The sequence below is a fragment of the Poromitra crassiceps genome (assembly GCF_964638095.1).
Source record: "Poromitra crassiceps genome assembly, chromosome: 5".
NCBI classification, from domain to species: Eukaryota; Metazoa; Chordata; class Actinopteri; order Beryciformes; family Melamphaidae; genus Poromitra; species Poromitra crassiceps.
Genome location: NC_139642.1, coordinates 21,961,767 through 21,979,266, shown reverse-complemented (window position 1 = coordinate 21,979,266; position 17,500 = coordinate 21,961,767). Strand labels below are relative to the sequence as shown.

The 17,500-nt window shown below is 43.8% G+C and overlaps 2 protein-coding genes across 4 annotated transcripts in view; both read right to left on the bottom strand.

The window, feature by feature from the left end:
- foxn1 (forkhead box N1) overlaps positions 1-4,735 on the bottom strand; it is a 15,957-nt gene extending 11,222 nt beyond the window's left edge. For 2 of the 3 annotated variants that reach the window (XM_083637919.1, XM_083637921.1), the window contains exon 1: positions 4,622-4,735. The gene's annotated coding sequence lies outside the window, so the exon portion shown is untranslated. Of the gene's footprint in view, positions 1-3,515; positions 3,651-4,621 lie in introns of those variants that run through there. The other variant, XM_083637920.1, reaches the window with a different exon arrangement.
- A 5,177-nt stretch (positions 4,736-9,912) lies between these two features.
- Positions 9,913-17,315, bottom strand: LOC310776936 (solute carrier family 13 member 2-like; the record flags this gene model as incomplete). Its single annotated transcript, XM_083637150.1, has 12 exons — positions 9,913-10,041; positions 10,412-10,549; positions 11,692-11,853; positions 11,949-12,064; positions 13,125-13,219; positions 13,583-13,792; positions 13,902-14,024; positions 14,447-14,597; positions 16,009-16,280; positions 16,397-16,533; positions 16,847-16,975; positions 17,202-17,315. 12 exons carry the CDS (start codon positions 17,313-17,315, stop codon positions 9,913-9,915), a joined length of 1,776 nt encoding a protein of 591 aa, XP_083493276.1.
- Positions 17,316-17,500: the final 185 nt, after the last annotated feature.

Genomic DNA, 17,500 nt, shown 5'->3' with positions numbered 1-17,500 from the left:
AAAGCACGCTCATTAAAAGCACCAACAAACCATGGCCATGAGGTCACTCAACGCCAAATAATGCTGAGAAAGACTGAAAGTGGAATCAATCTCCCTTGTGGTGTGTGTGTGTGTGTGTGTGTGTGTGTGTGTGTGTGTGTGTGAAAGAGAGAGAAAGCATGACAGAAAGAGAGAGCGAGAAATAGCAATCGTCCGTCTCTCAGCTCAGATCAAAGGAAGCTCAGGTGTCAAGGTCAAAGTTCACCGATAGCCTTTCTCACTGTCGTAGCAACAAATCCTCTCGGCTGCTGGAGAGACACAATGCTGCAGAGTGCAGACAGAGGGGGCGCAACTGAGCAACGGAGGGAATTCTCTGGCTATTTCAGTCTGTGAGGTACATAGAGACATACACTGATCATCATACAATCAATAAATGGTTCAACTGTGAGATTATAGTCACGACAAAGAGAGGTGCTAAAACAACATAAAAATAGATTGGTGCTAAAGGTTCAAACGAAACTGTGTCACTCCTGTATCAGTGTGTTTCATTAGTTTGTGTTTGTTGCCATGTACAGATTTATATTACTGACGAATCATGAACAATGCTGATTGCTCATCGGTTGACAGGTAGGTATTACTGCCAACCCTTATTGCCACCGTGGCAACAGTGGGATGTTATTGAAGATAAAATCTGGAAATGTTCCATAATATCCTCGAGGTTATCCTCGAGGTATCTTCAGACAGAATGTTGTATGAATCAATTGTGATGGCGTTCAGATGACACACACAGAAAGGATACACATGACACCTCCGATACATCCCAGTTGAAAAAAGGAAAAAAGTTTTTCCGTAGTGTCATCTTCCTGTTTCATAATGACGGGATTGTCTCCGGTGGATCTTGGCTGGTTTCTGCTCTCGGTTGTCACCGCCTGGAGAAACAGCTTTGAGCGTACTCTGTTTGACTGGCATGAGTAATGAGCTATGAACATATACTTTTTCACTTTCATCAATCATGTAATTAGTTGGATTTCTCTGCATATTTCCTCTTCACTGTGTCGGGACATGTTTCACAGTTTACTGCAACGAGGCTGCAGCAGCCGTGAGCGTTCTTCGGCCAAAAAAAAAGGGAGCAAAAACAAACACCCTCTTGGGAGAAACTTAAGTGGGGTTTTGACATTGGTTTGACACAGATCTAAACCACAGATGTAAACCACAGATTGAAATCGGGTTTTGCTGGGAAGAAGACAATGAATGTGAACAGGCTGTTGAGAGCGGCAACAGTGACATAAGCAGTATCAGTAACAGTGGAAAGAGGAGGGAGAATAAAGACGTGTGTATGCGTTAAACGGCCTGTAATTGTGCAACATAAACTGTTCAAAAATGAGGTCATTTTTAGACACATAAATGAATTAAATTATTTCTGAAAAGGTGATAAACTAACTGACAACTGTTTACTCAAAGAGTTCATCCACAAAACACATGTGAATGGAAAGCTTGATAGGAAAATTCCAAGGACACTTTCATTTTAAATTGTGAAAGTGACAAAAATTGCCCAAACTAGAGACTCCACACTGGGAATGAATGGGAAACTAATTTAAATGGAAATAAAATGAATGCTCGTTTGGATACAAAACCTCATAGAAGCAAATATCCTACAGAACATCAAGTCAAGTCAAGTCAAGTCAAGTCAAGTCAAGTCAAGTTTATTTGTATAGCCCTAATTCACAAGCATGTCCCAGAGGGCCCCAGAGTCATCAGCTGTCAGTGGCAATGTCACAAATAGCCATGATCTCTGCATATACATTTTACACTTTTAATTTGAATGTTTGCTAATATTGATTGAACTTGATTGAACTGTTTGTAGATCGTGGAGAATGATTTATTGATAAGGTGTCATGCACACTGTGGTGCCCAGCCCACATGGGCCTACAAAACACAGAGAGAATACAGCGATAAAAGAAACAATACAAACGTCACAGGAACAGAATAGCACGTGTTGTGTTTTAATGAGTGAGTATTTGTCTGAAGCGTTCCTGACATACCTGTCGTGTAAGTTTTCCTGGCGCCTGGAAGCTGTGCCACCTTCTCATCTCCCCAGAGCCTCACCCTTCAACTGTCGCACGTGGTGAGAAAGTATTTCTCATGGGCCTCATGCAGTAATGTGATGCACACTCCAAATATGCAAATCTTTCTGCCGCTTATGTGCCAATGCCAGTGTCAAGTGTTGTCTCCGATTGGCCAAGACCAAATGTCATGTCAGGTAAAAGCAAGTCAACAAGGTGCAGCCAAGACAGTAAGCATTGTTGGTATTCTTTTTTTTTTTACATTTGTTTTTACAATCGCAAACATTCAGATCTTATCTTCATGATTTGCTATCGACTATGTGATTGAGATGTCAGTTGTCAACTTGTCACTCATCTGGTCCTCCACAGGTAAAGAAGAACCAAAACCGCACACCTCCTAACTGGGAACGACATGAAAGTGGTTCCCAGGATAGGAGGTTTCTCCAAAAATTTCACATCAAGGACCGCTAAACTGACACAACGCAAGCCACAGACCCACAGCTGATAAGATTTTGTCCCAGGGTCCCCCATCTGATAGACTTTCTCTAATAAAACATCTAAAAGCAACCAATCCTATGAAACCCATGATGAAAAATAGTCATGCATTCTATCATTGTGTTATTGGGATGGAATTGTAGGGAAAATAAATTATTCCCCTTTTTTGCTGGGGACCCCCCTGGAAGCCCCTCAGTGACCCACTTTGAGAACTACTGCCTTAGAGAAAGGTTAACTAAGGTGGAGTGTGGTGCACGGTCACACCCAACGTCACCTCATGCATTATCACCTCCACTGAACAAACCACAACAATGCCATTGAGCATTGGATTGTTTTTTCTGCGCTGACAGGTTTAACGATCGCAAAAACAAAGTCACATTTCTCACAATAATACAAGTTCTTTTGAAATTGTATTATTCAGCTTTGTCTCAAAACACATTTTCTATCAGATTAAGAGAAGTTGAGTTGCTTACACACAGTGTGTTTTTCAGAGACAACTTTCAGTAATCTTCTCTCTCCTTGCCACAAGCTAAGGTTAATACACGGCATTATCAGGTGAAGCTAATTATCTTCGATGTTTATGATTGTCAGACAACAAGAACAGGCAGGTATTTTGTCATAAGCGTGATCAGCTGATATTGACATTTTTGTAAAGGCTCTCTGGTGGAGCAGGTGTACAAAGTTCAAAAAGGGCAGCAGGCAATCCACAAGTGCAACAAGAATACAACTGCTTTCTCACAATCACTGTCCAATTACTGAATGATAAATATGAAGACAAACTGAATAGCAGAAATGGAACAGAAGAGAATCACAGAGTTAACGCTGTAGAGCAGCAGCTGGGCCCCCGGTATTTTCACATGACCTAATCTGGCCCCCATTCAAAAGAGTCTGGACACACCTGCTGTACAAGCAGCTGTATCAACACCAAAGACACATATCCAAACATCCAAATATGAGAAGACCTTCCAAACAACTCACCCAACCCCTCAAAGTCAATAATGTGCCATGATGTCTCTGTGTGAGTTTAGTAGTTTCACTCAAACTTTGCTGCCCGGTCCTGGAGCCCCTCCTGACGTCCGGAGCCCATTTCCCTCTAGTAGCCGAGGCACCTGAAGCTCCTCCACCTGAAGCACCTCCACCTGACAGCGCGGCAGCTCGATCAGATCCACTGTCTAAATGTGTATGGAAGAGGCTGATAGGATGGTTTCACATTTTGGCAGCGGAGAATATCATCTTCATTCTCTCCGTGTGTGTCTGTGTGTGTGCGTGTGCGCGTGCGTGAGTGTGTGTGTGCGTGTGTGTGTGTGTGTGTGTGCGCGTGCGTGCGTGTGCGCGTGCGTGTGTGTGTGTGTGTGTGTCTGGCACTAGTCCAGGCCATCGCAGCAATAAGATATACAGAAGGAGAAACCTGCCGCAACAGGTTGAGAAAGGTGCACGGCTGGAGCCGGTGGCAGCTGGCAGCGCTCTCTTCCTCCCTCCATCACTCTTTCTTTTGCCTGACTGAATGGTTACTTGTGTGAATAGGACACAAGATACACGAGCCATCACATCCAGTGGCAGAGAGTGGGCACCCTGCCCTGCTTTCAGAGCTCGCCCCGTGGCAAAGGCTCCACTCGCTGTGATCTGGCTCCTCTCTCTCTCTCACACACGGCTCATTCACATAATAGTGTGTGAGTAAACACACACACACACACACACACACACACAAACAGTGACGATTGTGCGTCTAAGAATGCACATGTACGTCAATGCATACACTCACTCACTCATTCACTCACACACACACACACACACACACACACACACACACACACACACACACACACACACACATGGCGTGGTGATCCGTTTGCCAACAGAGGTGACTCACATACACCAATATGGCAGTCAGTCAAGAGTTCACATGAATGAATGAATGAATGAATGAAAAAAATGAAGCTTTAAAACTGGAGCAAACTGAACCAGAAACGCCGGACACTCAAGTAAACAGAAGCAGGACAATAAGCAATAACAAGCCATCATTTTCAATCTGCAGTGCTGTAACCAATGGGAGGTTTAACGTCAAAACAGTCAAATGGACGTACCCAATCCTGGAGGTGAAGTCAGACTATATTCCCGGGTGGGACGGCAGCACCATCAGGCAGCTCCTGCACCGGGATGCTCCGCGGGGGCGTCGGTTCATATAAGCACTACTGGCCTTTTTCCTTGGGCGACCGTTTGGAACCTCAACTTGAGCGCTTCTATGAAACGTTCATAGTGACAGATGAAGACGGGAGGAAGAATGTTACCTAGAAAGGCACAAAGAGAGAGGGAGGGAGAGAAATAAAGAGAGAGAGAGAGAGAGAGAGAGAGAGCGAGTGGGCGAGAGAGGCAGTAGAGGTATGTCAATACAGGTAGATTCCTATCCTATCCTCCCAATGAACCAGGAAAACAGGCCGTAGCTCTTAGCTATACTTTTAAACAAACCCTGTCCTCAGCGAGAGGGCGAGGCCCGAGTGACAGAGAGACGAGGGATGAGTTACAGATTGAATAAACTCTTGTGTTACAGAGCAGAGGCCTCCGCAGAGCCCGGCGAGCGCTGCAGGCTCTTTCTGCCAAGCTGCACACAGCTTTCCAACAAGAGGGTGTCATGTGGGAACAGATTCCAGGGGGCACTTCAGTGAAAGTGCCATTGTCTTCTGGGTCATGATAATTGCTGCTGGGGTCCACAGGTGTTCTCAGTTGCAAGATCAAGTTTGACAGAACGAGAGTATTTTATACTCGCTTTTATCACGTTAGAAGCGAGGGAATGTTTTCAAGGCCCTGTTTCGCTCCTGGTCGAAGATCCACTGTGCTATGGTCACACTTTATGTTTGAGAGTCCAATGTTGAGACGCAACTTCCAATCAGCGCCTTGGGATAACTCTTGTTATGATTTGGCGCTATATAAATATAAAATTGATTGATTGATTGAAATTGATCAAGTGACTATAATAATAATAATAATAGTAGTAGTAATAATAATAATAATAATAATAATAATAATGATAATAATAATAATAATAATAACCACAGCAATAATAATAATAATCATAATAATCATAATCATAATAATAATACTAAGTAACTATAATGTGTCGCTAAAACATCTGGGTTTTAGAGATTAGAGGATACGAGCATGGTTAGGGTTACATTCTGTGGAGTTTCACCAAATAAGTGACACTTTGTTGAACATGATAGTTGATAGTCACCTGATACACCTTGGATATCAACACTAGACTCACCCTCGAAATAAAGTGTTGCCGGTGTTATTAACTAAAGTACACTTTAGATGTTCAGAGTCATTAATGTGAGTCAAACTGTCCCAAGTAACTGCAAATATTCATGAACCCCTCAATCTATTTACCAATTTAGTGTTTTTTAAAAACTCTGAGGAAGTTGCCCAAACCAACCAATTAACAACGAGATGTCAATGCAACTTCTTGATGCAGGTCATTGGTTAATCAGTGTTACTCATGTTTTCAGCATATTTCCAGTAGCTACATAATATTACCTAATCAATATGTCAAGAAAAATACAGTTTGTAGTGATGATCTGTCAGAGACGGAGGATGTGTTGACTCACAGATATTTGTGTGTGCTTGTTGTATTAAATTCTGCTATATGCAAATCAGCATCTTGTCATACAAATGGAATTCAATCATGGTTTCTCAGTATATTAGCTTATCTGATGGTTTCTATCCTCATCATTTGATGTGTAAATGACTCATTTGACACATGGCAGTCACTCAGCAACATGGGTACACCTTAGTCCATCTTAGGTGATCTCTCCCTTTTGATTGGCCCATAAAATTACAAACCTATAGGAACGACAACCCATTTTAAAATAAAAACCGTAAGAACTGTTGGAGTTAGTGATGTAATAGCCTACTGACAGTTACTAATACACCGGTGGTTCCAAAATTGGGGTATGCGTACCCCTAGGGGTAAAATGGAAAAATTGAAGAATAAATCATGAAAATAAATGAAACGTTAAAATAATTCTGCTCAGGAGGCACTAATTGCAACTCTTACACTCTATTTCTTATTTTGTAATGTTATATTCTTCAAAAGGTGGGTTAGCCTATCATTCATTCATTGCATCCTATGTTTTATCTTGCAGTTTTCTAAGCAAAATGTAGTCGGGTAAAGGGGGTACTTGGATTCAGAAATCATAGAAAGATGGTACTGAAGCCAAAAAAGTTTGAGAACCACTGCATACAGCATGTCATGCAGATAGTCTCTCCAGCCAGTCTATCTCTTCCACAGTCTTCCAATGCTCCAGAGACAGTCTTTACTTCAGCCCCTTAAAATGTGGACAGCGGAAGTTATCATCTTCCAAAGATAAAAACAATTCAGACCGGAAGGAAGTTCGATGGTATTCGACCAATCACGAATCTCAGAAACACATGACTAAGGCAGGTGATTGGGGGAAAGGAGCAGATATCCCGCCTTATTTTAACTGGACATCCTGCCTTATTTTTTGACCAACTTTGAAAGCTGCGAAGTACAGACAGGTAGGAGTTGTAAATTGTGGGAGCCAATGCGTCTGTCTTGAAAGTTTCTGTAAACATTATTGGAATATGCAAAATCGTCACACTGTTCTTCCGTAAGAAATGATATCACTTGCCGTGTTGGTGGTGGTGAAAAACACTGTTTCAGAGTCTTTTGCGCTGGACTGCTTATATTTGCACTGAGCACTTGTGCCACCGTGAAGCAGGTATTGTCATCCTGGAAGTGGAAGATTTCTCTCACTCCCATCACTTCACCAACCACCGGATGAATGTGATCGTTTAGAACGGCTTTTGGCTTCACTGTGGGAGACAAATACTTGGGCCTATAGAATATTTAGGTTCGTATACCAAACATACGTCTGCTTGTTGAGAAGAAGGTGATGAACGACTCGTTTTCAACTTTTTCCACTGCTGCATATATGCCTGTGAGGTTTAAATTAAGGTATGATGCTGATGATGATGATGTGCTGCAACCTGACCACTGTGAAGTTTCTAAACAAACTGTTATTGACAAAACTGTCTTCTTCTGCCATAGATTGATCTTTGTAGTCAACTGAATCAGAGTTGCTGGGCTGTTTTCTCTTGCCTCTCCAAACACTGCATGGAAATCACTCTGAAGGAGTTTCTATTTCAGACCACAACTTGATGCTATCTTCACCTGACACTTTCATGCCAAAATCGCCTTTGCCTCTGTTCCTCATGAAGCACCAGAACGTTTTGCTGTGAAGCTGCCAAATGTGGCGTCCCTCAAAGTCCCTGAGGTCACTTTTGCAAGCCGTGGTAGACAAAGTGAATTGAATCAATTCAGTCCAGGATTTTTATACATGATACTGTAGGATGTTGATTTGTTCATTATCTTAAGGTCCATACCTGTGCAAAAACATGTGCTTTCAATAATGCTTTGTATCCTTTATTTTGGGCTGTTACCTGAACCCACACTTAGGCTACCTGAACCCACTGTTTATTTTCCTCAGTAATCTATCATCTTAACTTCCCTGCCCTCCTGGAGACACATTCTGTTCTCTATATGTATAGGTTAAGTTGGGGGGAGGGGGCACAAGGGTAAGTAACATATTGCTTGCTAAATGAGAAAGAGGCATGTAACGTGTTAATAGTGCCAATGGAAAATGTCTAATTCATATCTAATTCATCAGAAATTGTGATTTATGAGTGTCTTTTGAAAACTCAAATGAACACATCCACAGTCCCTGGGGCACCAAGATTTATGACAGAATAATTTACTTTTTGGCTCACGGTGAGCTTATATAAAGTAATCACTTTGCCTGTCCCAGTGATATTCCATAATATAAAAACTGCAGCTGTCTCCCCATAAGACAGGAAATGGGGTACAATTTGCATTTAGCTAGTCCTTTCAGGCCCTTCTTTGAAAACTCTGGATCAGAAACACTGCAGTAAAGCACAGTAGCCTACAACTCATCTATGGAAAAGTGGAAAAGTACTGTATGGAGAAAGAGGAATACAACACTAACAAGCTGTAAGCTGTCACCAAGTCACAAAAAGGGACTGCATTGATATATTTTGTCCATATTTCCATCATGTACCGCAAAATGTTGCAAAAGACCAACAATCCTCAAGACAAGTCAGATGAGTATGAGCAGGACATGACATTTCAGAAAGATGTTGACTTCCCTCACATGCATCACACCTTCAATAATCCCCATGAGAACCAACCTAGAATTCAACAAGAGTGAGAAATGATTTGTCCTTTGAACAATATATCTTTAGCAGAATGCATGGATTATATGGATTATATATGTAGACTGTATAAGTCTATACAAGGGGACAGAAGACAAGTCCTAAAAGAAATGATGTTGGGAGAAGGCAATGGACTGAGCCCATTATCAAATTTAACAGTCTCCACAGAAAGTGGGCAAATATATATATATATATATATAGTTTCTCTAGAAATGTCCAAACTCATTGGAAAGATGTATTAATTTGTTATTATGGAATGGTATTAAGTAGTGTCCTCTGAGAGAGTGGCGTCAGCGGAGGACAAAATGCGTGACTCATTAGCCAATGAACAGCCAGGAAGGGGTCTCGCGCTACTTTTGAATGCTAAAATAAAGCTCATAATGTACAATTTGATTAAAAAAAAAAAATCTAAGTACAACACAAACTGTCCATTTTGCTGCAACTCGACAGTGCTGCTTAATCCAGGACCTTACTTCCTGGAACTCTTGAGAGTAAAAAACTGGTCCATTGGAGTGAATGGAGATGTCGCGCCTCTTCTATATACACGGCTCTGGCATTAAGGTTTGAACGTGCAATACAGACACAGAATTAGCTGTTTAACACTGGATTAGGCAAAGGTCAGCCACTTGGTTGGGGTTAGGGTTTGGGTATTGGGACAAGGTTAGAAACCGAACGGAAGAGCTTGTCACTGCTGTGCCTCAGTCCCAGGTCGTCACTGTTGGTGCCTCAGTCCCAGGTCGTCACTGTTGGTGCCTCAGTCCCAGGTCGTCACTGTTGGTGCCTCAGCATGAGGTTATGACCTGCTTGGTTCAGTGTGATTCTTAAGTTAATCGAGTTCAGATCCATCACAAATATTTACAAAAGGCGAACCAGTGTTTCCAGTCAGCAAGTCCAGCTGGTTGCCTATAGGAACGTCACAATGTCAGGCTGCATATAAAGCTGCATATGAAACTGCCTCAACACTTATCAACAGGCTCCAGTGCATAGCAGGCTGTGTTGGTTGGACTGTCTAGTCCGTGTCTAGGAGAGATTTAAAATAAAATACCAAGATGGCTGCAAGCCCCATTGTTCATCTCTCCCCCTCTTCCTGGCATTGGTCTTCACTGTTTCCGTTTCCACGTGTTCATAATCAAGGGGTGTTGGTGACATTGGCCCAGCTGGGAAAGGTGTTGAGCTGGAACATGACCGTGCCCCACGTGTTTAGGGCGATGTTGATGGTTATGACTCCAACAAAGTTCAGAATGAATCCAGCCTTGGCCTGCAACCAATAGGAGCATAATGGGTTTTCGGTACCAAAATGATATTTGAAGACTAAAAATACATTTGCTGGGATACAGTATTATTACCACTGTGTCAAGGTGCTGAGGCATGGATACATTTGATTTACTTTAGATTTCACCATAAGTTTCATATATATATTAAAATGTGAACCTAAATGCCTCCAATTCCTTGAGATCCATAATTGGTCTGTCATGTTTTGCAGAGGACCCCCTAGTAGGACGTTCACATGAGGATGCATACTGTACCAGCGTATCTCAGACTCAGACATGAGCTTTTGTGTGTGTGCTGTAAACATGCTAAGGTTCCCTATGGTCCTCTCCTCTAGATGGAGAAGTGAAGGCTCTTACCATGTCCATGACTTTAAGGTTGCCGTAGGAGAAGGCGATGGCGTTGGGCGGGGTGGCCACAGGCAGCATGAAGGCCAGGGAGGCACAGATGGTGCAAGGCAACATGACGTACAGCGGGTGCAGCTTGATGGCGACGGCCTGAGGTGAAGAGGTTCACACAGATGTTAAACAGGCCTGGGGTGAAGAAGTTCACATAGATGCAGTAGCGGAGCGTACACCGGGGCAGAGAGTGCGCCCGCCCCGGGCCCACTCCCATAAAAAAAAAAAAAAAAAAAATTGCATGCCAGGCCAGGCCAGGCCTGAGTGTGAGAGCAATTCAATCAATAGACAATAACATTGGTGTGTTTAAAATGAGATATTCCACTAAATATGGCTAAAACAGATTCAAACATGCAAAAAAGGCAAATCTTTCTTTGCCGCCGGCCTTAATTGGGGAAAAAAAAAGAAAATGGGATGGGATGGGATGTGGGGGCCCCCTAAGAGCTTCGCCCCCCGTGGGCTGATAGGGTCGCTCCACCCCTGCACAGATGTTAAACAGGCCTGGGGTGAAGAGGTTCACACAGATGTTAACAGGCCAGGTGAGGCGTTTTAGAGCAGTGATACTCTTGTGACCGATGCAACTGGTTTACATCAAACAGACCGACTGTTCCTCTGGTGTAGATACATGGCCCATCAAAGTGCTGTTAAACCAGTGGTGCCTAAACTATGGCCTGTGGGCCAACTGCAGCCCGTTTAGTATATATACATGTATATCATCATATATAGCTACATTGACCCTGAAATTTGGTGAAATTATCTTATCTTGTCTTAACCTATTGGAACAGAAACCAATAGCTGACCATTTCTGACTGTTTTAACTTGAATAGTCTACCTAGAGATGGACACATTGCATCAGTTGTGGACGAATGTTGCAGACTGCCTTGTCCCTTTCTTAACCTTTTCTGCTGTTCTTATTTTTTTTTACAGAGCCTTTTATTTTACACTGTTTTTTTTATACTGAATTTTTGGTGAAATGATCTCTGTATTAAGCTCTTGGCAGAGAAACCAATAATTAAATTGAAAATAACATTTTAAAATATACAAAAATACAGCCAACAGCCTTTCTGCGGGTATCAGTGCATATGAAACCAACACATCCTCTTTAAAAACGGTAAAACTCCACTTGTTTGGGGTTGGCAACATCAACGTCACATGACTGACACAAGTGTTTCGATAAGACAAATCTCAGAGAGAAAGAAGGGGGAGAGAGAGAGAGAGTTGTGTCTCTGACGGTCTCTCACCATGGAGGCCAGTATAGGCAGGAAGAGCGTTGTGGTGGCGGTGTTGCTGGAACACTCGGTGAACATGGCCACCAGCAGACACAGCAGGATGGAGATGGCAAAGGGCGGAATGCTCTGCAGGGGGGCCAGACTTTCTCCCAGCCACGTGGACAGACCAGAAGTCTTTATCCAGAGGTATAACAAAAAATACAAGTCAGCATCAAAAAGTATGAATATGGGATTCTCTTTAGAAAACTAGAGTGCTTGATGATCATTACCTCACTACCGCGGGCCAGCGCAAAGCCCCCTCCCAGAAGCAAAATTATACTCCACGGCATCTTCTCATGGACTATATCCCAGTTAAGCAGCGTCGGAGGGGCTCCAAGGGCTTTTCCTATTGGAGCAAGGAGGAGATGTTGAAGACGATGGTGAAACAAATCTTTACAACGGACAGTTTATTTTCAGCCATTGGTTAAGAGATTGTGGTATCGCTAACTTAACTATGGTGGAAGCAGCTTTTTACTGTCTAGATAGGACATTATGACAGCGAAGGTACTCCATAAAGATGAAAGGAAATGTGATAAAACTCACAATTAAAATGTGTTGTTTTAAACCGAATTCATGCGGGTTCATAGGTTTTTGCTGATAATCCCCTGTCCTCGTTTTTCGTTCGAAAAATGGACTTTGACGCAAAATGGCACCTCAAAGTCTGCCTCACACTTCTTATTCAACAAAGTGTGTTTCATCTTTGTGGCATGGCTCTGCGTACAAAAGACAAAACGTACTGCTTTGGGACTGTCGGAGGAGCAGCGATAACCGTGTTGCTCATAGGCACCCTCAGGCCACCACGCTCAACTTAAGTTACCCAGAGGGAATGAGTGCATGTATTGATTCAAAAGTCATTTGTCTAAGGAACGGTACAGCATGCCGTGTTGCACAGGCTTGACCTTGAGGCTATCAGGCTACAGATCACCCTCGGGTGCCTCTGCAAGCAGCTGGGATAGCGTTTATTACAACGCAGTGAACGCACTGAGTCAGCTCATGTCACACAAGACAGTAAAAGTTATTGTCTGTATCTCCTTAGTATCCAGATAGAGACGGCACCGTAAAAAACTGACTGCACTCATCATCGTATCCTCTTGTCACAGACTTAACACACCATGCAAGCAGAACATGTGATGCAACAGCAAATACACTGGGACACTTCCGATTGTGCTGTGCAGACGTGCAGAGCGGGGCCCCGAAAGAGGATCAAATTGCCCCCCCTTTTGCTTGAACATACACAAGTTCCCTGTTGCGATGTGCTGACGTACATACTGTAGTTTCCATTCAGATTTGATCATTGTCACTTAAAAACATGCAGGATAAACATGAAAAAATACATCCAAGATGTCCTAGAGAGAGAGAGAGAGTATTTGGTGCACACACAAAATGATCAAGAACATGCCACCTACCATCGTCCGATGTCCCGCCACATCTGGGGAGCGTGGATGGGATACAGAAGAAGAGTGTCGACATCAGTATGGCCACTGTGCCGTCAGTGACATACCTGTTGATGGATAAGAAAAGGGCTTGAACATTATCTGTGATTGACATTTTTTAATAGACCTAAGCTAGTATTGTGAGCAGAGCCTAGCATTATAACGACCCAAGACTCGGCAGATGGTTACGAGGTTGATCAAGTCACAAGTCATCAAGAAGTGATCTGACATCAGACCAGCACTCAAAAACACAATGGCTACTGTAGTTTGTGTCTGAGTCACAGGGGGGTGTGGCTGTCATGGATTCATTATTACATGTAAAACACTATTAGACCACTCTTTGTTTTCTGCTCCTAGATTTGAACCAAATGTTCTGATTAAGAGATGATTGAATTAATTCCCCCGGGAGTCATGGCATTCCTCATACTCACGGTTTGTCCTTGTTGAAGAGCACAGTGGCCCAGCCAGGCATGAAGCCAGGCTCCCTGGTAAACCACAGAAGAACCAGCAGCGTGAAGATAACCAGCACACAGCCCTCAGCGAAGCTCATGCTGCCCAACTTTTTGTACTCATCTTTCATTACCTGGTACGCCTCCTTGTCACCACCTTTGTGTGCGCCGCATCCAAAGGACTTTTTTAAGCTGGAATAGTACAGTGAGAAATTCTGATCAATTATCTTTGTTCATAATGTTGAAGTTATGCTATTGTTATTAAAAAAGAGAGTATATGACACGGATCCACGAGACTTACTTGAAGCCCAAATAAATGAACTGCAGCCACAACCAAGAGAGGGCAAGCATTAATACCATGTTGGGAAAAGAGAAGCCAAACCAGCTGGCAAAGTTGATGATATCTCCATTTCCTGGAAAGAGTCTGTTGGTAAAAAGCTAGCATTAGCAGACGTCTGAACAGAAAGATTATCAATGTGGTCACCATTATTATTTCATACTACAAATGATAAATCATATCTGATGAATACAGTAATTTTGTGCCCATATTGGCAGAAATCTTGTGGAAGAATCTTTCTAAAGACCTTATAGACTGCAAAAAATATTTGAATCTCCTGATTTGACCTAACTCTTCGAACATGTTTTGAAACTTATATTGTGTATAGAAGCTTTCTAGTGTGTACGTGTGTGTGTGCGTGTGTGTGTGTGTGTGTGTGTGTGTGTGTGTGTGTGTGTGTGTGTGTGTGTCTGTGTGTGTGTGTGTGTGTGTGTGTGTGTGTGTGTGTGTGTGTGTGTGTGTGTGTGTGTGTGTGTGCGTGTGCGTGCGTATGTGTGCACAGGTCCTACTCATCGATCTGGCCCTTGAGGATGACGTTGGGTGTGGTTCCTGTGAGGGTGGCCGTGCCTCCGATGCTGGCAGCGTAACACACACTCAGGCTCATGCCTTTGGACAGGTTGACATACTTCAGCTCCCTCTTCATCCTGATCAGCTCCACCTCTGGGCTCCTGTCACCAACATCTGGAGGAGAGAACTGAGACTCAGACAGCTTTTCACTGGCCCACTGGACTTTTTGTAGACTCTTTTCACCATTACACAGGCTTCTGGAAAGGTTTCAAATTCTAAACACCACAAAGCATCAGTAAAGGTGATCTTTGCACTACTGTGTATGCCAGGCACCAGCAGCGTAACGAGTCAGCCCCGGGCCCCGATGCAAAATGGTCAAACCGGGCCCTGATAGGCTACTGACAAAATCTGGTGTGGGCGCACCATAACAAGAGATGACAACTGTAAAATTCGGTGATGGCGCACCTTGACAGGCAATACATTTTGGGTGGCAGCGCACCTGTCCAGACCAGAGAGATGAAAAGGGTGACGGCGCACCAGAGATGAAAACATATTGGTGACAGGCAGCACACCGACCAAGCATGGACACCGTGGAGAGGGGAGAGGTGGAGGAGGACGACCCGCTGCAGCCCGCGCCCGCCAGCGTCACAACAATAGCTGGGCCCCGTCGACGCAGGGGCCCCGTCGACGCTCGGCCACACACGAGCCGGGCGACCGGGCCCCAAGCACGCCGGGCCCCGATGCAGTCGCGTTCCCTGCATATATGGTAGTTACGCTGCTGCCAGGCACACCGTAGTAGGAGGAACAGGACAAGTCGTAAAATCAGTTAGACTCCTGCATACTGACTTCACTTTAGCAAGACTTTTAATAAATAGGCCTACAATACAAAACGTTTCGCTCAAACGACCTTCATCATACCAGGTGAAGGTCATGTCATGTCAGTTCCTCCTCATGAATATTGAAATAAAATTTTAGTATGCATAAAAGATGAACAGTTGACTGAGTAATCCACGGGTGTAAACTATTTTTATGGTGATCGTTCAGAAGATAAACCTATGTGAACAGGTTGAGAATTGCATGTACTACTGACTACTGCTTTCAGCTCCAATCATTTATTTTCTTTTCTCTTATGAAAAGATTAATCTTCCCAAGCAATAACTGATTTTTGAGGAAGAATTGTATACAATATTATACTGTTTATTATGCTGTTATTTCAAAGGAAACCTACTTGAAGTAACACCATTGTCTTCGGATTTGATTTCCATCATGTCCTTTGTGTCTTTGTCGCCATCATCTTCATCCACATTTGCTTTCGTATCTGCAAGACAGTAGAAACCAAAAAGTCATCAAATCATCTCTTAAACAACCAAAACATAAACTTTAAAAACAACTTACTCTTGACTTACTATAGCAACACGACACACACACACACACACACACACACACACACACACACACACACACACACACACACACACACACACACACACACACACACACACACACACAAACACACACACACACACACACACACACACACACACACACACACACACACACATACCCATACCCATGTTGACGCTGCTGTCATTGGGTTTGAGCTCCTTGTGGTTGCTCTCGTTGGTCTCTCCCATCTCGAAGGCCTGGTTGTGGTTGTTCTTGTGGTTGTTGTGGTTGTGGTGGTTGTGGCTGGGCTCGCTCTCCTCAGCCTTGGCCTCGGTGTCAGACAGCGTCTGCAGCACGGCGTGGGCGATGGGCAGCATCATGGCCGTGGACGCCGTGTTACTGATCCACATGGACAGAAAGGCTGTGGTGCCCATGAACCCCATCATCAGGCTGGAGAGGAGAACAACTCATCAGGAATGAAGACGGAAAAAGAATGTGAAGAGACCGGAGTGACAGATTCAACTACTGCAGGGTGAAATGATGTGCGAAGAGGCAAGGCGTCTCACAGAGCGGGCTTCACCCCAACGAGAAGCAGGACTCGAAGGGCGATCCTCTTGTGCAGGTTCCAGTGCTCCACAGCGATGGCCACCAGCAGCCCGCCAATGAAGAGCATGTTGGAGTCTTTCAGGTACTGGATACAAACCTGGATCACGGAAAAATGACTGAGAGGGAATACAGACGTTCTCATGTGAAAAAGAAAAGAGGCTCTGTCAACTAAAAAAATAAGGATATAGCTGCTTCTGGTCTGCAAATAATATGGAGCTTAGATGCTAGGCCATCAACTGTCAGCAGTATACCTCCATAGCCTACTCCTATACATACAATTCTAAGCCATCTAATTGCAGGAAATGCGCTATCTGATCAGAATCTAAATCCACAGTAGCTATACTGTAAGTATAGGTACAGTACATTCAGATTTAGTAATAGTCCATCTTAAAATGAGAAGGTGTAAATACCTCGCTTGACTCCATGATGCCCATCATGGGGAAGAAGATGACGGGCAGCAGGGCGGTCACGGCCAGGGGGATACACTCTGTGCACCAGAACAGAGCCATCAGGACGATCACATAGCCACACTTCGCCTCCTGTGGTGCACACACAAGGACAGGCTTCATTCTCGAATATCCTAAATGTGCAGTATGAGCCTATATGAGAGGGATATAGGAACTAAAAATGATGTCACTCATAAGTCAAACTTAAGTCAAACATACACACACACACACACACACACACACACACACACACACACACACACACACACACACACACACACACACACACACACACACACACACACACACACACACACACACACGTCCTTACCGGGCCTGGGATGATCAGGGGCAGCGGTAGAATCAGTAGGGGAGTCAGTACGATCAGCAGGTAATTCCTGTACCTCCACAGCCATGAAAGGCAGCCAGCCATGATCCAGATGTGCTGCGGATATCCAAAGCAGAGGAGAGGGAGCACGAGAAAGAAAAAATAGAAAATGAAATTGTGGCAGGGGGAGAACGGTTTTACAAGGTAATTGGTGACACCACTGCACCATTTAAGAGAGAGTAGCAGATAAAGTCACAATATCTGTGACAGTAACACCCAGACCAGATTAA